This window comes from Athene noctua, chromosome 5, assembly GCF_965140245.1.
Source record: "Athene noctua chromosome 5, bAthNoc1.hap1.1, whole genome shotgun sequence".
NCBI lineage: Eukaryota > Metazoa > Chordata > Aves > Strigiformes > Strigidae > Athene > Athene noctua.
The window spans coordinates 34529168-34553706 of NC_134041.1; the positions used below are offsets into that span (position 1 = coordinate 34529168).

Here is a 24539-nt window from a genome sequence, read left to right on the forward strand (position 1 = left end):
TCGGTGCTGTGCCATACCTAGAATGTGTCAAAAAAAAAGCAGCAACTTCCTTCCCTGCACTGGATTTTCCTTTGGCTGTCGGGCGGTGGGGTAGGGAGGACCCGCTAGGGAGAGAGATCCAGGAGTTAGTCTTCCTTGTGCAGGAGTGGATGTGAGCACCTCCTGCAAGAGCAGCTTTCCAAGCAGCATTTGTGAGGCTGCAGCATCAAGCTGTCTTCTTAAGGTAGAAGCTGTTGCTAAATACTGCAGACTGCTCCATCCCCTGGTGTTCTGTCAACCTCGGTTTGAGTCAAATGGTTGCAGTGTTGCAGGACTGGGACTCCAACTCAAGCACTGCCTAGCTCCATTAGCTCAGTAACAGGGTTCTCTCTGGCAGGTTTCACTTTATGCATCTTTATCCTGTTAATGGTCACAGATTGCCAACAAGTTCTGATTTTCCTATATCATCACTGCATTTCGGCATCTGCTTTGACTATGCAGCTGTTCACAAGCATCCCAACCTCCCTGGAGATGAGTTTTCACCACCTTCCTCCCATCTCATTGTCCTTCTTAGGGCTGTTGGCATCTCTCAGAGCTACGGAGCCATTTAATCTGTTACAGATTCCTCAAGGTGATGACTCTGTCCTCTTGCATATGATTTTTTCCATAATTTATGTCAGCTCTCGAGCAGGTAGCCACGCTGAGAGTCAAGAGACTGCACATTTCAATTATTTAAACACTTTAATTAATAAAGAGTCCTGGGGCTCGATCCCCCAATCCTTCTCTCAGAAGTGCTATATAAAGCTTTCACAAGTAATACAAGACTGATGGAATTGGATCCATCCTTTTGAAACATAGTTCATTTTCTAGATGCTGAATGTCTTGTGTATAAATTTCCCCATACAAACTCTGTGGTACAGACACATCATGGTTTTTCGAGACACCAAACTTTTTTTACATGGAGTTTCTTTCAGCCACCTATTATCAGGAGCTTCTTGATGGTTTTCAGCTGACTGAGCTTCTTGGTCAGGCAGAAGACCTGCTCTTAAACTCTTTGGGATATGGAAAAGCAGAGATCAGTGCTGGTTACCTATTAAAAGGAGTCATGCTTATATGGAAACAAAACTTAGAGCAGAAACCTTCTTCTAGTCTTGAATGTCTGAAGTCTATGAAACATAATATGGTTTCTAAACATTTCAGGCTTTAGGTTGACGCTCCCCTCTGCGCACCTCAGCCACTAGTTGCTGACTGCTTTGCTTGTTGAAGCAGGATAACCATCTCCTCAAGCCTTCTGCAGCAGCTTGCTGCAAAAACCTGTCCAGAACAAGTGCAGGGACCTGACTGGAGTTTTGTGGCATTTGGGAAAGGGACACGACCAACGAACCCTCCCTGTAAAAAGTTGCGCATGCCACAAACAGACCCACAAGGTCACTTGGATGAATGTTGGTTTTTAACCTGCTTTATTTCTTCCACCTTTGCAAAGTTGTAGCAAATTTTGTTAAAAGTCTACATACACACAGTGGCTGAGGATCTATAATAATATAAGCAGATTACTGTAGCTTAAAATGCATCTCTCCTTGCAGGCATACCTCCACATTACTTTGCTCAGATGTATTCAGCAGGGGGAAAAGAGGAGGATGGGAAGAGAAAAACTGCTTATATCTGATGTGCTGTGCTTAGTTGTAAATGAGGTTTTTAAGATTTCTTATAAAAGAAATACCAAGAAAACCATTTGGGGCCCAACTTCTCTTTAGGAGGCTGATGCATTATTTAATAAGCTCCGACTCCTATTCTGGGATCTTGAAGAAAATTGTGGTGAAGGATTTTTGCAGTTGATCTTCTTCCTTTGACATGATTTTTCCTTCCTCTAAAGCCCTTCAAACTGTGCTGGTTTTCCTCCTCGGAGCATGGCACAAGCGTTAGCCCCAGGCAAGAGCAAGGGAGTGGGAGGAGTTGTCCCAGAGGCCGGTGGCCATCCCCAGATCCAGCCTTATTCATGGCGGGTGTGTGCCAGAGTGTCCCAAATGTTCAGCACAAGGGGCGTGTGTCCCTCCAAGGTGTGCCAAGGTGGGTGCTCCGTCCCAGGTGGGCATGAAGCCAGCATGCCAGAGCTGCATCATCATCATCCTCATTCACCTGAGGAGCAGGGCTTGCTGAGGGCGGCTGAGATTGAACGCTTTCGGTGCAGTTTGATGCAGTGCTCATAAGATGTGTTTCACCTGGAGAGTGACACCTAGGGAAAAAATAAATTATTTATTGGCTGGCTGCTGACACTTCTTTTTGCTTCCATCACTAGCACCCAGGGACAGGGACAGGTTTTTGTGTTCAGTCTAGTTCTGTGAGGTTTGGGCAACTTTTTTCAGTCACTCTCTGTCTCCATATTGTATCTACTGTAACACATCCTCTGACCTAAAAAGGTGATGCCTTTATTTTTTTTTAATTACTGTAGGTTTCTCTTCACCCGTGCCCCCTCCCAAACCCTTCCACCCTCCATACAGCTCACCAAGGGGGCAGGTCCATTCATGGTGGGCAGGAGGAGGTGGAGTCTTTACCCTCCTACATGAAACATGACTCTGGGCATTAGGCTTAGTTATACTAATTTTCTAATCTGGTCCAAGGAAGAACTGGCTGTTCCGTGTGCCACTCGCATCCTAGTTTTGAAGGCTGACATTTGGTGTTCCTGAGCCTTTTCGGGGGTGAGGGAAACCCTGCTCTTGGATGCCAGCACCAACCCTGAATGCCAAGGCATTGTTTTGCTGTGACACCATCACGCGATAACCAAGAGCAGCATTTGGCCCAAGGCATGTCTTGGGTCACAGGAGTCTGCACCTAAATTAGATTAAAGAAGCCCAAAAACGTATTAGTGCTTTTTTCATCTCAGAGGCTATCGATCATGTCACATCATTCAGATGCTGACACATGTACTTTTCTCCCACAGGACCCCCAGCAGGAAATTTCTGGGCCAGGTCTCTGTGTGTGATATGGGGGAGCAGGAGTGGTTTCTCTCCAGTGCCAGGACTTGAGCAAAGCCCCCGCCCATCCCATTTGAGGAAAATGGGCAAGACCCCCTTGCAGGAGAAAGGCTTGCATAGTTGGATGGACTGACTGAGCTACTGCAGGATTGTCCATGATGGCCACATAAATTAAGCTCAATAGGAACCACTAGGGAGTGTATATTGACAAACTCGGGGCTTCTCTAAAATTTTTCAGATGTTCCCACTTTTCCATGAAGAGCTGGGCAGGGTATTAGAAGCATTCTGGGTTTTTGCTGCTGTGGCTGGTTATTTTTAGGATGTCTTGGTCCTACTGGGAACATTCAGCAAATGTTCTTTCCTCTGAGTATTCCTCCAAATCACTATTTAGACTTCTCTTTTTAAAAACAGGCCTGGACTGACCAGAGCAGGATCCACTTTGATTCTCCATGAGGTACTCATGCGTGCCAGTGTTTTGTTTGCCTGGAGCTGTTGGGAAGCACACAGACATTACGGTATTGTGCGTGATGAGCAGCCAGAAACCCTATAGGCAGATGGAGAGGATGGGCATGCAAATAGATATAACAGAGAAACCAGTCTGCAGACCTTGGCCAGAATGCCCCTGAAGGGATCAGCAAAGCAGCTGATTAATTATCTGACTACAAATACTGCTGTTTCTTGGCTCCCACAAACTTTTCTCTCATACTGGACTTCAGCCCCAAAATTGTACCATCCAAAACTTAACATTAATTTCCTCCCTTGCTTGAAGTCAAAGGTGTTTTGGCTTTTTTTTAATAAAGTCTCTCTGCTGAGACCCAGAAGACCCAGCTTTGCATCCTCCACTGTTCGGAGTTGTTTGTGGCCATGGATGAGCCACACAGAACCCTCCCCATCCTGCTCCTCCCGATCCCTTCGTGCACAGCAGGAATAGCAGTGCTTTCCAAATCCTGGCTGCACAGGTGAAATCTTCAACCTACAAACTCCCTCAACCTGCTGTCCCAGCGCACACTCGGGCGGGCTCTGACCTTCTCTGCAGCTGGTGGGGTTATGCACGGTGCTGCCACAAGGCACAGTGGCCACGGCTGTGAGAGAAAGGAGGCAGCAATCGGCAATATTGCATTATTTTTTTTGCAATGTGCCTTTCAATTGCTGTAAGAAAGTCCAGCTTGTGACTGTAGCTGCCCACAAAGCACAACACATACTTTAAAATCTCAGTTATGAGACAAGAGTGAATGAGTACATGAAAAGGTCTTTTCCAACCTAGACAATTCTGTGATTCTGTGAAATACCAGAGAGACATGTTTGAACTCTAGAGACATTGCCATTGTCATACAAAAATTAGACTGAAGATAAATATTCAGTTCTCAGCTTTATCAACTCTATAAAATAATTACCTGTCACTTCAATCTTGGAGTTAGTAATGACTCAACTCCAGACTGGCTTGGCTGACACACCAGACCTTCAGGATAGGAGAGGCTTCCAGCTGGGTAATGTTTGCATCCGCTGAGGAACTAATTTAATGTGAGCTTAAAACAAGAAAAGGTGGTGATTTCCAGTTGATGTTGGCACGCTGTCCCACCAACAGCTTTGGTTAGCATTGCTGCTTCACAGGCGATAGTCATGATGCCACGTAGGCTTCATGTCCAGCATGCATGTTTTATACTCACATTTTACAACGTGTCTTGCCTTTCAGCCAGAATTAGTGAATGAATTCTGGAAGTGATGTCCATATCTGCAGGGAGAAGACACTGAAGTGAAAGGTTGTCGGCAGGACCAGGGCTCCCCACCGTGTGTGGAGGGGGCAGCCAAAGCCAGTGGGGCCAATACAGCCAGAGTGCCTGCCTGTGGGATCATGGCTGGGCCACTGGCGTCCCTCCAGATTCCATACTGGGACCAGTACTAGCCAATATCTTCGTCAGTGACATAGACAGTGATACTGAGTGCAGCCTCAGCAAGTGTGTGGATGACACTGAGCTGGGAGGTGCAGTTGATTCACTAGAGGGAAGGGATGTCATCGGAAGGACCTGGACAGGCTGGAGGAGTGGGCCCATGCAAACTTCATGAAGTTCCACAAGGCCAAGTGCAAGGTCCTGCACATGGGCTGGGGCAAGCCCCAGTGTTGATATTGCGAGAGCTCTGCAGAGAAGGACCTGGGGATACTGGTGGATGAAGAATTGGACATGAGCTGGCAATGTGCACTCACAGCAGGTCCAGGGGTGTGATGCTCCTCCTCTGCTCCATTCTTGTGAGACCCCACCTGGAGCACTGTGTCCAGCTCTGGGGTCGCCAGCACCAGACACAGATCTGTTAGAGCAGATCCGGAGGAGGCCACGAAAATGGTCCCAGGGCTGGAACAGCTCTGGTGTGGAGAAGGGCTGAGAGAGTTGGGGTTGTTCAGGCTAGAGAAGTCTCCAGGGAGACCTTACTGAGGCCTTTCACTACTTACAGGGGGCTTACAAGCTGTAGTGGTAAGACAAGGGGTAACGGTTTTAAACAGAGAGAGGGTAGATTTAGATTAGATATAGGGAAGAAACTCTTTCCTGCGGGAGTAGTGAGACCCTGGCACAGGTTGCCCAGAGAAGCTGTGGCTGCCCCCTCCCTGGAAGGGTTCAAGGTCAGGCTGGACGGGGCTTTGGGCAACCTGGGCTAGTGGAAGGTGTCCCTACCTGTGGCAGGGGGGTGGGACTGTATGGTCTACCAGTTCAAACCATCCTATGAATCTGTGACTCAGTGACACCAGTGCCCTGACTCAAACACTGTATGGGACATTGAGGAGTCTGAGCAACAGCCCCATGTTCCAAAGAAGCTTTTATCTGTCTGGGATAGCCACAGCCCAGGGGAAAATAACTAGCGCTTGAAACTTGTACTCCAGGAAAATCAAAAGCTTTGTCTGCAGCAAGGTCAGTGTGCAATGCAGACAATTTTTATGGTGTTCACCAAGAAAGCACAGATTTGTTTACCTTCCTACCAATATGACTTTATGGAGGATGCTTTTGGAGTTTTTTAGCATTAGAAGCCCTTGCTCTGAGGCCTGATACTGCTGGGAAACTCTCCTTCTTCAGACTGAAATGTTTCTCTATTTAATTTGTTTCTGTAGATGTTTGAAGGGGAGGGGGCAGGGAGTGCAGGGATGGTTTTAGAGGGACATGTTATTTGCCTTCAGGTCAAACATCCAAAAAGTTGGGTAAGCACCAAGTGAAAAATTCATATTATTATTACTGTGCTGTTGTGGCAAAGGGAAAGAAGTCCCAGCTCAGGGGAACTGCAAAATGTGGAAGCTGGTAGAATTCAAAAAAGTTCATGTCTTTGCTTTACTTTTTTTTTTTTTTTTTTTCTTGAAATTTAGCTGCATACCTCTACCCATGACATCCAGGTAAATGCTCGCTTTGAGCTTGAAGGTGGCAGAGTGATCATCATCTTCCTCATGATCATAATCTTCTTCTGCTTCTTCATCATCATCACAAACGTGTGGGACTGTGAACCTGCTTCATAAAAGCCAACTATAACACCATCCTCATGGACACCTATTCCCTGCACCCATGACAGCATTTTGGCAGTGTTGTAAACACCAACAGAACATTTTACAGGAAAAAGTGTCCTTTTTTTTAAAAGGTTTGCCCACGTTACCAAAGCTGACGCTATTTAAGCGCAGCAATTTCGTGTGGCAGCAGGGCCAGGACAGTGCAGAGGACCCCACTCATGACTTTTACCTTAATTACTGAAAAGCTGGTTGAACGAAGAAGGTGTCCCCAGGGCAGGGTGAGCTCGGGGTTGAGTATCTTCATCCGTATCTTCATCCGACAGTGGCTGCCTGTCGCTGACTTACCCACCAGCTGTCACACAGCAAGAGGAGAAGCGTGTGATTTCTTCCCGCTCATAACGATTTGCTTCTTCCCCACTGCTCTGCCGTCCTGGATGGTTTCTGTTTAATTCAGGATTGCTGAGCTTTTATTTGGAGCTTTGTTAATAGTGGCAGCCTCGCCTTAGCGGGTCTGTTAGCAAGAAGAATTGCCCTGTGTGGGTGTTAGTGTGGCGAGTGGTGCAGGGCTGCTGTGTGGTACCCTGCACACCCAGGGCTTGAGCAACCAGCATCCTCCATCACTGCAGACTTTCTTCCTCCTGCCGAGCCTTAAAGGTGTGAGTTGAATAGAAGATTTTTTTCCCCACGTATATACATGTAAAAAAATTAAATCTTGAGACAAAAAGTTCTCGAGTGTGATTGCTGTGAGAAACTAGAAAGCTACATGTGGGAACTGAGTGATATTCTCAGAATTTTGGCATTCTGCTTTTGTGTCTATTAATAATCCCCCAGAGTGAGTCATATGGAGATGCATTTACTCACTGAGTCGGAGGGAGCTGCTACCCAAAATAGCAGCTATGTAATTTTTTATGATGCTGTAATGCCAGTGTGGCGAAGATTGACATCATTTAACAGAGATGCTTTCTGCCTGGCAATCAGATATCCCCTGTCAGGCCCAAAAATAAATGTGGAAGGTCACGTGCTCAGTTACATAAAACAGCCATGAGAGCCGGCCTCTGTCGGAAATGCTTTTTTTGCCCTTTCCTGCACATCTTTTGCCTTTTTTTCCCCTTAAGCCTTTCTAGGCATTCTTTGCTAATTTTCTTAGACCAGAATGTGAGGAGCATTGGGCCAGAGGAGGGATGGGGAAATGGCTTTTGCTGCGGAGGGGAGTCTCTTAATGCTCAACATTTAGTCTATTACCACCCTGCTGCCTGCAAGGAGAGATCCATAAAGAAATCCTAAAATGCATCAAATTCAGTACGCTCTTTTCTTCTCACCCACTTTGCCACTCCACCAGATCCACATGTCCCTGCGTAATCATCTGAGCATCCCCCTTGGCCAGGACTTGTGCCCAAAGCCTAGCAACCCCTTCCCAGCCCCGTGCTGGCAGCCCCAAGCGCTGCAAAGGCGATGGCAGCACCCAGTGAAGAGTGTGAAGGCAGAGAAATGCTCGGGTAGGATGTTTTAAGGAACGGTGAAACTGTTTTTTCTGTATTTCTTCTCATTCCCTGCCCTGCACTGCTGCCATCAGGTCTGTCCTGGTGTCGCAGCCAGTGGGGTGCCCGAGCTATCTCGGGGTGGTCCTCGAGAACACGTGTGGGTACCACTGAGTACTGTGCACACTTTTTTGCACAAATTTGGCTTAAATGCCTCTGCAGTTGGGCTGGCCCTGGTGCCATCGTGCTGTTTGCTCCACCAAAGGATTAATAAAGATGAATTTGCCTGTCTTGGGGTTTTAACAGCTTGGGTGAACTTTCCCAAGCAAATGCTGTTTTATAGAACCATTCCATCTGGGAAGGTTTATTAACATTACCTTTTTATGTAGCAGAAGAAAATGGGACTCCTGCCACTGGCAGCTTCAGGATGATGTGAATGATGGGTCTTGGGACAAGCAGTAGCTGAGGCCGAGTTTTTGTGAGAGCTACTGAAGTCCTCCAGCTTTGGGTGACCTAACTGGAAAGTGGAAATGAAAGTGGAGTAATAGCCCATCAATACAGCTATTGGCATAAAGTAATTATTAAGGATAGTTTTAGCAGGAGGTGTGATGTACTAATGCCACTGTGCTTCCCTTACCCTTTGTGCATCTGTGCAATGAGCAGTGCACAGGAGCAGGAATGTCAGGAACTGTGTCAGCACTGTGGAGAAGGAATGTCAGGAACACATTCAGAGGCAGAAATATATAACAAATATTCCTGATTTCAAGGAAATACAGAGAGGGGCAGGACTGGGTGGCACCTTGGCTGTTAATTTTGCTGATATTTTTGCCTTTTTGGAGGCCATGTGCAATGGGACAGTGACTCCTTGTTATGCCAAAGAGTATCTGGGCATTGTGGCTGGCAAGGTGGTGTAGATGAACATGGAAAAAAGAAAACCAGATCCTCAGTACTGCGGGAGGGTGTTGTTAAGAGAGAAATTTCCTTTAAGACAGTTTTTTCCTTTTTTTTTTTTTTTTTTTTCCCCCAGTAAAAAGTAATGCAGTTCGCTAAGGGTTTGCTCCAAGATCTCTGCAGTTACCCAACTACAAGAAAGAGATGTCTTTGCTGCCGTTCGAGGCTCTGTTCCGACCTCCCAAGTGCCCATCCACCACCTGCAAGGCCCCAGCAGCAGGACAGGTAACGGGTTAAAACCTCCTGCACTGAGTCTTGGGCTCTGGTTTCGCATGTGAGCATGTTGTCTGCCGAAGAGGGCCAGGGTTTTGTAGAACTGGTGCTTCTTTTAATGAACCTCATCCCTCTGCCTGCATGGGCAGCACCACAGATGGCCTAGGACCATGGGTTGGGTGCAGGTGCTTGCAGAGGCTGAATGTCTCAGCCTGGTTTTGGGGTATTAGTTCAACACTTGGTCAACAGACAGATGGGGAAGAACATGAACAAGCCAGGGAGGGAGGGAGGGATGGGGCATCCCTGCAGGAAAGCAAAGCAGATGGGAGGCCATGATGATTCTGAAGAAAGGTGGGAAAACATGAGGGGCTGTTCTATTGTGCTGGAGATATTAGTCCTGACAGATTTGGTCTAAACCCCTCTGCCCTGTCCTTGGCTTAGTCCTCACCCACCATCATCCACTCCCAGGAGGTGCCACAGAGGAGCACAATACATGTCAATGTATTTGTCTGCTCATACCAGTGTTCCATTTTCCTCTTTTCATCTCTTTGCATATTTCCTTGTGGTAATCTTTTTTATTATTAAACCTTTACTACAAAGACCTAGGTTTGCACTGGACTCCATTCTGTTTGCCCAGCTCTGAGTCACGTTGCCCTGCTGCACTGAGCCGTTTGTCTGCCCATCGCTGCTACAACATGGAGCCTGTGAGTAGGGCAGCAGCTGGTGATGCCCCTGCAGGGCCGATGGGCAGCAGGCAGCTGTTTGAGGAAGACCTACTACATGGCTGTACGCCCCACAGACCAAAATGCTTTTAGAGTACCCCAGCTTTAAGACCTTCAAGGGATGAGGAAGGCAGAAGGTACCTTTCCTCCAAAATACTCCAGTCCCTGAAGTACTGATTCTCCTGTAAGAGTAGGTTGAAGAAATTTAGCACTACACTTGGTGACGCTGGTAATGGTTTCTGCTTAATGAATATCATCAGCACTGCCAAACACTTGAACAAAGAGTTACATTTAGGGCTCCTGCATCTTTTATTTTCTTAATCCTGACTTCCATGGAGGAAAAGCTCACGGGAGTTGAGGTGTCAAGAACAGCTGATAACAAAGGAAGGATGATGGAGTATGTTTCCTCTGAGACATACCTAATCAGGCCCAAGAGAAACCTGTTTTTCTTTAATTCTAATGAAAACACGCTCAGAAGTAGTCATACTTAAAATGAACTTTTGAGGATCTGTATTCTTACTGCAGGAATGGATTTAAAAAAAAAAAAAAAAAGAAAAAAGAGTAAGAGTTGTTGAAATACTTCAATTAGAGGAGGTTGCTGAGACCCTTTCCAGGCCACTTCTAATTTTATACTGAAAAGGTGGTGCTCTGATTATATGTAGTATCTCTGTGTTTGGCCACTCTCAGAGTGGAAAGTTATCACTTATTTCTGAATCTTCTGCATCACAGCATCTCCATTACCTTCATCCACAGCTGTGCTCCCCTGTACCCTCCTGGTAGGGAGGCCGCATGCCCACTGGTGGCCCTGCGAGGGGCTCCTGCGAGAGCTGGGGCAGGGCTCAGGGCTCCAGCCTCCTGGGTGCCGACCCCTCCCAGGCCCCAGTGGTGCTTTCTCCTGCTCCCCAGGGACCCCTGAGAGCAGCGCTGCCAGCCAGGGACTGACTGCCCTGCCGAGTCTGCGCCCACCCCTCATTAGGGTTGCTAATAAAGATGTGGGACAGTATTGACGCAACGACCAAGGGCCTTGCTCAAAATTAAGGCAAACAGAGCTGGCAGGCAATTCAGAAATTACAGAATCATCTCGGTTGGAAAAGACATTGAAGACCATCTGGCCCAACCCTTAACCTCACACTGACAGTTCTCAACTTCACCATATCCCTCAGCACTGGGTCAACCCGACTCTTCAACCCCTCCAGGGATGGGGACTCCCCCCCTGCCCTGGGCAGCCCATTCCAACGCCCAACAACCCCTTCTGGAAAGAAATGCTTCCTAAGAGCCAGTCTGACCCTGCCCTGGCACAGCTTGAAGCCATTCCCTCTTGTCCTGTTGCTTGTTCCTTGGTTCAAGAGACTCATCCCCCCTTTGCACCCTCCTTTCAGGTAGAGGGTGATAATGTCTTCCCTCAGCCTCCTCTTCTCCAGACTAAACCCCCCCAGTTCCCTCAGCCGCTCCCCATCAGACCTGTGCTCCAGACCCTGCACCAGCTTCGTTGCCCTTCTCTGGACACGCTCGAGTCATTCAATGTCCTTTTTGTAGTGAGGGGCCCAAAACTGAACACAGGAATCGAGGGGCGGCCTCACCAGTGCTGAGTACAGGGGTAAGATCTGCTGGCCACGCTATTGCTGACACAAGCCAGGATGCCATTGGCCTTCTTGGCCCCCTGGGCACACTGCTGGCTCCTGTTCAGCCGGCTGTCAATCAACCCCCCCAGGTCCCTCTCTGACTGGCAGCTCTCCAGCCACTCCTCCCCAAGCCTGTAGCGCTGCTGGGGGTTGTTGTGGCCCAAGGGCAGCCCCCAGCATTTGGCCTTATTGAAACTCCCCAGTTGGCCTCAGCCCATGGCTCCAGCCTGTCCAGGTCTCTCTGCAGAGCCTCCCTACCCTCGAACACATCAACACTCCCGCCCAACTTGGGGTCATCTGCAAACTCACTGAGGGTGCCCTCGATCCTCTTGTCTAGATCATCAATAAAGATGTTAAACAGGAGTGGCCCCAAAACGAGCCCTGGGGGACACCACTCATGACTGGTCACCAACTGGATTTAACTTCGCTTACCACAACTCTTTGGGCCCGGCCATCCAGAGAGTTTTTTACCCAGCGAAGCGTGTGCCCATCCAAGCCACGAGCAGCCAGTTTCACCAGGAGAATGCTGTGGGAAATGGTGTCAAAGGCCTTGCTAAAGTCAAGGTAAATTAGTGGCAGTTTAGCACAGCTTGACCAGAATATTTACATTTTATTAAATCTTTACAATCAATTATAATCAAGTACACAATTATGTACACGGATTATATACATTTTAGCCCAGACTTTTACATCACAGTACATAGTTGCCCTTAGAAATATTGTATACACTTACCACCAGACAGTAAAACCCAACAATAGTGTTACAGCACCTGTTATTAGACATCTTTCATAAGAAAATATACGGCTGTAAATTGGGCTGGCTAAAAAAAAAAAATAATCTTATAAAATCTGAACATACAATATTTCATTCACAGAATGTTTTTTTTCCCCTATGTTCTGACTGATGCCTTTTGCATAAGATGTCCCATTTTTAACTTCTCAACATACATTTATTCATGCCTACCACTACGCCTTCAGGTACGCTGGCAGAAGAAGAAACAAAGCTGGGCTCATTTTAAAACTTCATTAAGAAACAATAAATGTAAACAATTAAGAAGATTCCTCTAAGATCAAATGAGAAATTAATTGGCTGATCTGAATTACATGGCATGGAGTAAGTGCTAGTTCCTGATTTCTTCAGTGTTCAATACCACACAGAAAAATGTACAATACTATACAAAGAAAGAGGTGATTACTGATTAATGTTGTACAAGCAGTATTCTACATGGAGGGAGCAGACTTTTAAAAATCTGGGAAGAACACTTACTCCCCTCTCCAAAAGGTTTTATTTTTTTGATGAATACATTCTTCTCGCTTTTTAAGATGACAGTGACAGAAAACTGAACTATTTCCAGAACAATATGAAAAGGTTAAACTAAAGCCTATTTCCTCGTAGGGAAATACAAAGTGAAAATAACCTGAATAAAACTGCCTCCTCAATTTAGTCCTCTCTCCCAAAAGGTCAACCTTACCCAGTTCAGTTCTGTAAACAAAGCTATGGCTCTCATGATGGTTTCAAAGGTAAAGTAGAACAAACCAAAGGGAAACAAAAAACCAACCCAAAAGGAAGGAGGCAACAGTTATCTGAGGTAGGCCACCACCAAAATGATGCTTCAAATCCATATGGAGTTCTGGGATCATTCAAAATCCCTTAAATGGAGAGCCAATGTCTGCTGCTTTAGCAATAGATGTGGAAAAAGCAGTTAAATAAAAATGAGCTGGTAATGGCAAAGAAAATTAATCTTTTAATAAAATTTTACGTCTACACCTAAATTTTCTCCAAGTAAAAAAAAGAAAACCTTAGTTGCTATATTGACAGTCATAACATAATGACCTGAGGGCCTCTATAGCTATAAAAATAATTCTATCTCCACCAAGAGAGTTAACAAGGATGAAGATGTAGTCCGTGTCAAAGAACATGGGAACAAAAATGCTCCTTTTGTGGCACTAAGCACTGACAGATCAAAGGAAAGATCAGAGTGAAAACTTTTGATCTGCACCTGACGGTTTTGATCCTGCAGCTGCTGCACTTGGCCATGTCACTCAGAGCCCAGGCACCACCGGGGGAGCGCAGCATCCCTCGGGTGCAGGCTGGGGCTCCCAGTACCGAAGGACACTTAAAAGGCTCCCATGATCAAATGCCTCACATGAGGAAACTCACATAAAAAATACAGAAACAAAAAAAACCTTCAACTGAAAAACCCCAGCTGCTTCACGCCCTACTCATTCAGTCCAAACCTCCATACAGTTATTTGTGCAAAGGAATTATAACTACATTTAAAAGCTAATTTATTTAAAAGGACACTTATTCACTATTCCACTACCGCTTCATTTCCTCCTTGAAATTCCCTCCTACTCTAGTGATTTAAAGTTATCATTCAGTTTATGGATAATATTCTGATTGACTGTCATGCTCTCAAAAGGTGCCTGTGCATTTTGATACTCTTGAAAGCAAGTGTCATTAAGTACACACGTATACAACATTTGCCTGGGATTTCTCCATTCACACTGTACAGGAGTATACATAAATAAATACAGTATGGCTGTACTAATTAACAGTTGCATATTCAGCACACATAATTTCATCAGCTAAATGAAAGGTGCAATTCAGATCGGGGCTTTTGTTTTGTTTTGGTTTTTTTTTTCCTTCTTTCCATTGCAAAGATGAACATAAACCTTCATTTTTAGACTGGTGCAGCATACAGGCAGTGTTAATTTACTCTTTAATATAAAACAATTCTTTGAACCACAATTAACTAAAAGCAGTTTATATAAATGAAGTTAATTAGTTTTTGGCAGTTTCTTTGGACACAGTCAAAACGTCTCTCGGTTGTTTAAACATCCCCATTTTTATTTAAATAATGTTTTTCATAAGAGGGATAACAGATTAGGACTCACACTTACCTGTGACAAACTCCCCAAGCCCAGAGTAACATACCAGTCACCCTTGCAGCTCACACCACTACACTGTGAACTATGGACCCAACAGCCAAAATTGTTGCACTTCATTACTGGTACTGGCCTCACTGCCTGAAGTATCACAAGTAGAGAAGTTGCATATAAAAAAATGGCAACAAAGTCAAGCTGTTAGAAGTCAAATTGTAGAAAAAGCAAGATTTTTTTGTTATAGCTGAACTAGTTCTGTTTAGTGTCCTTTCAGAGAATATTGCCAGTTTAAATTCTGTATCTTGGGGTAGAATGAGTTTTTCAACCTGGAAGGCCAAAAGAAATACCTGTAACTCAACATCTGCCTTGTCCAATTTATCTTAAGCTTGAGCATAACTTTCACAACATGGTACAACTACCACAACCTGGTAGAGCCCAAAGCTCCCTTAGTTTCCAAAGTACACGTTTCCTTTGGTTTATACAGTTTCTCTAGTCGAAAGCGGAGAAGGGAACACTCGCATGTCATCATGGTCATTCTTCACGGTAACAGATGGAAGGAGTGATGAGCAACACTACTATGCCTCAGTAGAATGTGTCAGGACAAAAATCAAACTGCTTCTAGCCATGTCTTAAAGACACAACAACTGGAAACAATTTCACCTGCTGCTATCAATGAAGGCTTTCATCTCGGCAGAGATCAGAGAAAACACACCTTCGCTCCAACCAGAACGGTGGCTGACCTACTGCCTTCAAGTGCTCTCAGCGATAACCGTTACGTGGTGTGTTAACCCCAACACATTCAACTTTTGCTTTCCAGAAACCAAGGGAGCGTGACCTCTCAGAGCCTGGAATGCAGAAGTCAGGCTCATTCCCTGCATGAGCTCCTGGGTTACAGCACTGTGCAGTGGAGCCAGGCAAATGCTTCAATTGCACGTTCCCATTTTTAAACAGGAAAAAATTAAAACAATACAAAGAGCGCGTGCTGGATTTCTGTGGTAATTTCCAGGTGAAACCTGGTTGCTCATCACAATACTGAAGGTGTTTTCTAGTTCTCAGATATCAGGGCCTCACTTCTACCCAAAGAGTTCTCCGTTTGTTTACTAACAAATAAGTTATGATTACAAGTCATAGCTCATCCTTTTCCATCATTTCAAATGCTTCTATATCTTCATTCCAGTCTGCTAATATGGATTCCATAGGCTGGACTTTATTATCCCAGTTAACTTTAGAATTTGACCCCGTCTCAGTCTTTTGTTCCTGAGGCTGGTTATCCCCTTGTGTACATGCTGGCTCCAGAGCACTGGCCCCATCGGTTCCAGGGACGTAGGCATCCTGATTTGAAATGGAAATGCTGTCACTGTCTGTGTGAGCAGGAGATAAAGAATCAGCGTCAGTAACATCAGAATTTTCTCCTTCTTCAGGCTCCTCACTGACCGCACCAACATCCTGAGATGCTGCAGCAGCTTCTTCTGAATTCTCTTTGTGTGAATCGTTTTCAGATAATTTCTGGTCCATATTCTCCATTTCCAAGTCTTTGAGAGAGGAGAAAAGAAAAACGTTTTGAAAAAAACACTAGGAAAGGCAGCATTTTATTATATATATCAGAAGCAATGCCACTTCCCTTGGCTTTATTTCCTTAATTAAGGATGTGCGGACTTTCCATTGATACGAAAATTTAATTTTATTAAGAAACATATTTTACAGAGGGAAGGGAGGGAAGACATTTAAACACATTTTAAACGAGGGCAAACAATATAGTGAAACGTGTCACTTCTCAAACTTCAGTAGTGAATTCTGTGTCAGTGCTAGTTACCATCCCTCGATCTTACGCAAATACCCACTGTGTGCACTGAACTTTAATACCAGATTTTAAATCACTCCCACATCCACCAGGATCCCACATCTAAGCAAGTGGGAGACAAACAGAGTTTTGTAAGTTTACTGAACTGTGAATTAGAGAGAGCCAAAGCTGAAGCCTCTATCAGCACATCCCCACACAAAGCAATTAACATACATATCTCAAGTACTGATTTAGCTTGTAACTTTACGATAGCTGTATGATTTAACCATCCAGATCTCTGGAGTTTGATGTTTATAGCTAGAAGACACTAATATTTCAAGACTTCTAGAGAGTTTAACTGCATATGCCATTTTTAACATGGGATACTTACTTCTATCAATAATGTAGTTTGGAATCTTTTTACCTTTAAAGATTGTTGCTTGGATTCCAAACGGAAGCACAAGGAGTGGGGAAGAAGCAGATATGGATTACAAATCCTCAAATGCAGAGCCATCTTTTGTATTTAGTATTTTGTTAAAGCAGCTTAACCATAGTTATAAACAGGGAGAATTTGTAAGCAGCTATAAAAAAAAAACAACACTGCACCTTTCAGCATATCACCTCTGCATAAGTGCAGAAAATAAACACTGTCACTGGTTTACTAGAGATACTTGTTCTTACATACTCTGCTTGGACAAAGCAGTGCTATGAAGAAGGCTTACAAAAGGAAAGCCTACAATTTTCTGCCATATGCAAACATAGTAATTGGGAATGTATTAGCTCGCAATTTTCCTGTATTATACAAGAAAAACCTGCAAAACATCGGAGGTCAGCAGCCTTATTTCTCATAATAACCACTTCTCCTTAGATAGGCAAAATAGTTGTAACAGTTGTCTCTTTCCTTTTGGGTACCATAAATGTCACTTGGGAGCTTGATAAGGGAAAGGCGTTTACAACGTAGGGCATTGAAAATACTTAAACTATTCCTGACACTACTTCAAAGAAGATTATGACAAAAAGGGTTCAAAAGGAATCCAAAAGGCTGTATTTTCTCATTAGTCAAACTGACACTTAACTTACAAACAGCATTTCTGGATGTTAATGTTAACTTGAGGGGAGAATGGATACTCACACATGCCAGATCATGGCTTTCTTATGAAAAAACTAATACCAATGTCAAATAGAAAACTAGAGCTACCAATTAACAAGTTTGCCCCTTTTGGCAGCAGTAGAAATCACTATTGTACATTTCACATTGTGCCAGGGCACACATGGGAGATGAATTTGTATAAATAACCACTAATCTTACCTCTGTCTTTTGCTTTATCAGAAAGGAGCACCTCCACAGCCTCATACTCCCGGATTGCATCTAGTATAATGTTTCCTTCCTTGTTGAAGAGGAAGAGCATGGGAATTGTGATATCATCCGTATTCTTTCCATCACCCGCCATTTGGAAGAGAGGAGCTGTGTCACTACTGCTTCCCTCGTTGTCATCTAGTCAGATGCACACAAAAGGAAAAGCAAGCAAACCTCTTGTTAGATAAACAGACTATCACTCTCAACTTCAGCAGACTTTTTCATCAGCTTTCTACTGCTCAGTTAAGAGGATACCAGGCAGAAAATAGCAAGTTGGTTGTAAAAAGCAAAAGTCAACTTGTCTACTTGTTTCCCTTAACATTTCTCATTTGCATCTCAAGTCTTCCTCAGCAGTTAATAGACAGCACTGTTGCAAAACTTTAATCCTTAAAATAACAACTTTTAATTTGCAAAAACTGTAACAATCACCCATTCCATTTGTTTAGCTACACTTTCTGTACAGAACCGGACAAAACCAAAACATTTATCTTCTGAAAGCACAATTTCTGCATTGGAGTACTGTCATCTCAAAGAGTTTAACAGCTTCTTGTCAGCTCTCCAGTATCTTCAAATTTGTAAAATACAGGTCACATCTATACACACTGAAGATTTTAAGAACTTAAAATTTTATTTACCGATAACAATGCCTCCTATTGCTCCAGCTTTCTGAATGTTTCGTGCCTTTTCAGCAAACATACACTGGCCTCTTTGCATCAGAGCAATTTTCTCTTTCACTGCCTCAGGATTAGTAATCTCTGAGCATCCATTATACGGCTTAATGGTTGCAACAAATCCTCTTGTCTGTTTGGAAAAACAAAAACAAAAAGAGAGAGAATTATAGCACTAGGTTCAAGCTTGCAAAAGATTCCTAAGCTTTTTTGTTTCTTCAGTTATCCAACACATGTAGTGTTGTCTACTGTCAGTGAATGCAATCTTAACCTTGAAGTCAGATTTTTAAGAAGCAAAGAACAACTGAGTGAAAACCTAATTCTCATATTCAGTGTATTTTGTCTATACCTGTGAACAGTTGTCTCTGGAAAATTTTCTTCTGTGAACTGTGAGTCTGGAACTCCTCTTTGGGGTTTCATCTTGCCCAATTGAAATCATCCGGTTTTCCTACTGCTTCCAATAGGGACCATTGCCTCTGTGATATTTTCTTCTTCCATCTAGACACAGCCTTTTATAAAAGCTTGCGTAAGAACAGCCTACTCTAAATAGGCTTCTGCAAAGTCATGGCTGACATGGCAGGAAAGCCTTCCTAAAATTACATGTCTTAAGATACGCACTCCAGATTATATAAAGTTGTTTCAAAGAAACCATACATTTTAAATCCTAAATGATGACTTGGGAGCAGAGCATGGGCCACAGACCAATAAGCCACTTATCAAAAAGACTGTCACTGCTGTGCCTTGTCATTTTAACCACTGTAATTAATTGATCACCCTCTAGCTGGCCACCCTGAAATAGTACCAGTACTGAAAAATTTAGGCTTATGCAATAAGGAAAGTAACAGAAAGCTAGGAAGAGATCACATACACATCTTACATACCCCTGCTTTGTGTCTGGATAAGTCCATCCCAAATTGTGCTGGTCCAGCAGTCAAGACCACCCTGCCAAAGAATGGATGGGAAACAATTTGAACAGCGCGAGGAGGTAGCTGTTGCTCTTTCTGTTGCTGACTGGAGAGTTCAATCATTTCCTGCATGAACCGTAAGCCATCTTCAGCATCAAGTGAACTTGCTGCCTGAGTAGTAAAGAAACAATAAACAGTAAAGAAACAATAAACTACTTAAATGTTTGAGAAACTTGGGGAAAAAAAAATAAATTGAAGTTATGTTTGCTTTGGCCATGGCTATAAAGATTTTAGAATACAGAATGGAAGTTCACTGGCACTCATGGATCATTTCAAATAAGGAAGTTAACCTTTTAGTGCCTCCACCACCCAGAAGACTGAAAACATACAAACATATAGACCTCCTAAACAAATGGAAGTATCTCACAGCACAAGCTAGCATTTTCAGACAAGATGCTGTTAGCTACATCACTTTGACATGAACAGCCTCCATTTAATTTAATGAAAAATTAGTTAAAAGTGTTGCTGAGGCAAAATATTAACCTGCTAAATATAGTTGCATATCCAGCTCATGTGCCTCCTTTCACAGTCTGGCTGTTCTTCCCGAACCTCTAAGTGTCAAATATCATTGTTAGTACTTTTTTACTGAAAGTTTTCCAAAAAAGTACTGTCAGGTCTTACTTGCACTGCATGCTGTACTAACTGTACTCTTCCATCTTTTAGATGAATCAAACTGACTCCCATCTTCTTCAGTATCTCCAAGTGTTCAGGATTACTGGCCATGAAATCTCTCGCTCTCAATGGTGGTTTTGGTCCACTTCCCAAACTTTCTTCTCTGCCAAAAGATATTACACAGCAAAGCTTTAAAAACCAGATTATTCTTGAAATGTAATTCTCACATTATTCCTACCACCACAAGACTAGAATTCTTCGGGATAATGTTGAGTACAAGCTTGATCACAGGAATGCAAATTCTCAGTCAAACTACCTTTCTTAAAGGTTGTCAATAGTATCAATACTTCTGTAGTGCAAAAAAGCACATGCAGTGTTAATAACAAAACTACCATACACTATCTCTCATTTCTAAATAGTCTGCATTATCGTAGGACTAAAACCAGTTTTCCTCATACAGTTGCTACTCAGCTTTACTCATGAAGCATAAATATCAAAGAGGTAGTCAGAAGGATAAACTTCCTCAGCTTTAACAGACTGTCCTATATTTTTTCAAAACAGATGAAGTTATGTACAGTAGCACGATTTATTTGTTTACTACAAAGAAGAGTTGCAGAACTGTTCAAGAGACTACAGAAATTAATTTCACAACTCAGAGACATGCTTCCCGTAATACCTGGGCTATAATTTCCACTTGGATTAGGTTGCTCATTAAGCTCCTTTAGCTTTGAAAGACTTACTTCATTTCCATCAGGAATTAGCAAGTCTTGCTGATGATGCCAGAGAAAACGTCACTGATTTTTCCCTTAACTAGGCTATCCATTCTGAAAGGACTATAAACTTAGCAGAACAAGCTCTAATACATCTCGTATTTCTCCTCCCATGCATAACAAACACAATTCCACTCACTCCTACACTAACAAAAGACAGAAAATATTCATCTTACGCTCTGGAAATACCCCTCGGACAGCTCTTATCCACCACATTTTTCAAAGGTTCACGAATACTTTGAGCAAACATAGGGTCATTTGGGAAAAGAATCTGGGTGTTTGGACAGGTCCAGTCAAAGTTGCTGTCATCCAGCTCTGTGTATTCTGTAGTCTAAAATGAAAGGAACAGATACTCTATCAAAAATGAAGGTTACATTTGTATACAAAGAAAATCAACAGACAGACCTACCCTTAAGTAATCTGTGTACTCAGGACATACAGTGGCTGAATGCAGTAAATGTCCTACAACCCCATGGATTCCAGGAATGAAGAATACATCACTCCTCTGTGCCACATGTTGCAATAATAAAGGGTAACCAGTGCACTACAACCTCCTTCTAGGGATAGATAAATATAACACCAGTTCTAATTTGTAACTTACCAAACTTCTATCCACAGTTACTAGAAATTTTTTGCAGAAACAGCTAATCCTCAGTTGCAAACAGCACTTCTCAAGTCTGCTCATGACACAGCTAGAGCCCCTGTACTTTTACGTGCCAGAGAACTAAAGGAAGATGATGCTGAAATTGTACTTTATGCTGAGTGGACCAGCTGCTGGCCTTAGGTCGTTCTTGCTTCATACTAATAAGAATGTCACATCTTTTCATACAAAAAAAAGATTCTCCTCCTCAGGAGCCACACAGACCCAGAAGTCTGAATGGGCAAGGATAAATCTACACGTAATTCAAACAATCTCTATTTTCAGAAAAGATACAGAGTTCAAATTTGCACAAATCGCTGTTTTGTAACATGTGAAACCATGTGGAACATGTACAGTGATTTGAAGCCATATTTCGCCTGTCCTTAGTTTTGCAAGTAACTGGTTGGGTAACTGGCAAGTTAATTTTCTCACCTATAAAAATTAATGTATGCCCTGGTTCAGCTAGGATAGGGTTAAGTTTCCCCAGCAGAGAGGAGGAAGGGATCTCCAGGTGGGCTATTCTGACACCAGGTCCAGCAGCGCGGGAAGCTTTCCTTTGTGGCTTTGGTGGAGGGGAGCATGTGAGCGAGCTGTCTGTAACCACTGCAGTATTTTTCTGTATATCTTTTGTCTTGTTTACTGTTATTACTGTATATTGTTGTTATCATTGCTACTGTTGTTCAGATTGTTTATTACACTGTTGTATTAAATTTCTTCTTATTTTAACCTGGGGTTTGTGCCCTACTTGTGTCTGAGGGTGGGGGAGGGACAATGGCAATGGGGTCTCTGGTCCCAGCAGGGCCTAAACCAACACAATGTAGTATTTGTCTACTTGCAAAAAAACCCCAAATCTGTTTGCATCATATTAGGTAATTAAAAATCAAGCATTTAAAGGGTCCCTTAAAAAAAAAAAAAAAAAAGACTAAAAGGGTATTAGCTTACTGGAATAAACACTTTAAAGTACTTAGTGTGACAAACAGTAGTCACATCACTTCAGAAAGTCTTGCAAGCACTATTGCAAGCAGCGGCATCGTAAGACATAACCTTTCCTGTTTATCAGAATAAATACAAACAGGATGTTGGGCTCATACTACCAACTATCTCAGAAATTCTGGCTTAACAGCACTGTATTTATATTTAATTTATACATTCAATTTTTCTTATCAATTTTTTTCTCATCAAATAAATTCCATAGAAGATTAACACACTCATCTTCACAGCCTTTTAGCCATTTAATGCACTTCACTGACACTATTTTTAATGGATCTTTCTTACTTGTACTATGCATGTTAGCAGCTTTGACTTAAATAGCTTAAGAAAACTGCATTTGAACAATTTGTTTGATATTCTTTATTGGCCTTTTATTAACATTTGTGGTTCTCAAGAGAACTACATATGTTAGGCCACCATCAACTGAGGGAATCCCATCTCAAAAGTATGACCCTCTCATGTTGGAAATAAAGTTATATAAAATGCTCCTTCAGATGCTTCAGAGAACTTCTTGCATAGTTTAAAAAAAAGTCTTGGTTTCCAAAATTCAAAGACAAAAGATGATAAATGTCAAGGAAAGATCATTTCAGGGAGGGTGCAGGATACTCACCATCAAGGAACATGAAAAACCAACCCAGTGACCCATTAAATGTCTTACCAATGTCAGACATTAAGAGGAACTAATTAAAATTTTTTCACTGTCTAATGTCCATAAAACAGAGTGCTTTCTACTCAGTTATAAGATTTCTCCAGGACACACGGCTTGACACACAACATGAGCATTTTCCTCTAATTTTTTTACATTATTGTAAAAAATTCATAGTAAAGGGTAAAAATGGACGTGCACTAACATAAAGGAATGCATATCCCTGATACCCGAGACATGTCTTTCCTTCCACTTTCTCATGCATTTCTTTTGCTTGCCAGTAGTATTATTAGCTTAAAGATCAATTACGTCACCTTACTGAGCACAAAACCAAACAAAAGAAGAGTATTGATGATGCTTCACAGCACAGTTGTATTACTATAGGTTATTTTGGAAGGTTAAGTAATTTATACACCCATAAATGTTCTCACTTTTACACAGTAGATGCCTATTGCATGAACTAAAACAATTAAATACCCCAAAATCTCTAGCTCTATCTTGTCAAACTAACTTTTCAGCAGTCTCAAAAAACCTTTCAAAATTTGCCAACGGTTCACATAGTAAAATAAACAACAAAGACTTAGGTGTGTTGTTGTAGATGTTTTAGAAAAAAAATAATACAGAGTAAAGATGAAGATTAAAAATATCATTATACAGAGATGAGGAATGATTTTCTTTTTTAATGCTGCTAACATTCCACAGTTTTTTTCTCAAGATTCAATGGTGCAGAATCTAGTCATGGAAACATTATTCATGCTCATGTGACTGGTACTGTTAATATGTTGAAATAGTTCATATTAAACGAAGCGTTAAAACAGGTATACTTCTCCAATTTTTTTTCTGATTTTTCTGATTTTTTTCTGATTTTTCTTCCATTTTCTCTCATTGAAAAAAAAAAAAAAAAAGGAACTGCTTCAAAGTACCACTAAAACTGATTTAGATTTGAGCTCTTACTTACTGTATTTTTTTTAGAGATGGTTTGGTTTGTAGTAGAAAGCCAAAGTGGTAATAGATGAGCTTCTGTAGTGAAGATGTAATCTTCAATGTCAAAAATCATGTCTTCCTTATCAGCAAATAGCAGGTAAAGATATTTAAACATCTCAGCCAGAAAGAAAGAGTCCATTCTATGGAAAAAAAAATGGATGCCCTTTAGGAAGATCCCCTTTTTTCTCAAGCATCAATGAAACAAAGACTCATTACTCCATCTCTGAAGACTTCATGATTATTATTGTTGAACTTAATTCATTATCATTCCTTCCACTTGGAAGAAACGATATTTGGAGGGAAATGATTCAGCATGTTCAGCACAAAACAGCATTATAGAAAAAACAAATAAACTTCTTTACAAATGTCTAGATTAGAAGCATTTTTGTTTGAAAGTAATTCATCTATTGCTCTGAGACAACTGAAACATTATTAAACTAAAAATATTCTAAACATAACAAACTATAAAACTATTAAAATAGTTTATAGACTATGATAAATGGGTAATTTAAGACTTGGTTATCAAACTGAAGACAAACAGCTACTCAAAACTCAATTCTATTATATAAACAGGGTAATTACATTTTTTCTATAATCCTTTTATAAAAAAATAATTGCAAAAACTTCTACCTGTCTTCATGACTTCCTGTACGAACATCCTTCATTGCAGCAAACCCACAAGGTACTCGTGCATACTTGTTCAAGTTTTCAATTAGTGTTTTTCCTACTTCTAGATAGTAAGGGTCCCCAGTAGCCTATAAAAGAAAACCAAACAAAACCCAAACATATAGGTGCACTTTAGACTTACTATGCAATTAGCTTT

The 24539-nt window shown here is 42.4% G+C and overlaps 1 protein-coding gene across 2 annotated transcripts in view; it reads right to left on the minus strand.

Moving 5' to 3' along the window:
* Positions 1-12018: 12018 nt before the first annotated feature.
* The window catches only part of EDEM3 (ER degradation enhancing alpha-mannosidase like protein 3), a 31819-nt gene continuing 19298 nt past the window's right edge, over positions 12019-24539 (minus strand). Inside the window, exons 13-21 of one of the 2 annotated variants that reach the window (XM_074907051.1) lie at positions 24347-24471; positions 23691-23856; positions 20633-20787; positions 19696-19849; positions 18991-19185; positions 18077-18242; positions 17394-17579; positions 16476-16523; positions 12019-15836 (exon numbers count right to left, since the gene is read on the minus strand). In XM_074907051.1, coding sequence (XP_074763152.1) covers positions 15430-15836; positions 16476-16523; positions 17394-17579; positions 18077-18242; positions 18991-19185; positions 19696-19849; positions 20633-20787; positions 23691-23856; positions 24347-24471 — 1602 coding nt within the window. In that variant the 3' untranslated portion in view covers positions 12019-15429. The remainder of the gene's footprint in view (positions 15837-16475; positions 16524-17393; positions 17580-18076; positions 18243-18990; positions 19186-19695; positions 19850-20632; positions 20788-23690; positions 23857-24346; positions 24472-24539) is intronic. The other variant, XM_074907052.1, reaches the window with a different exon arrangement.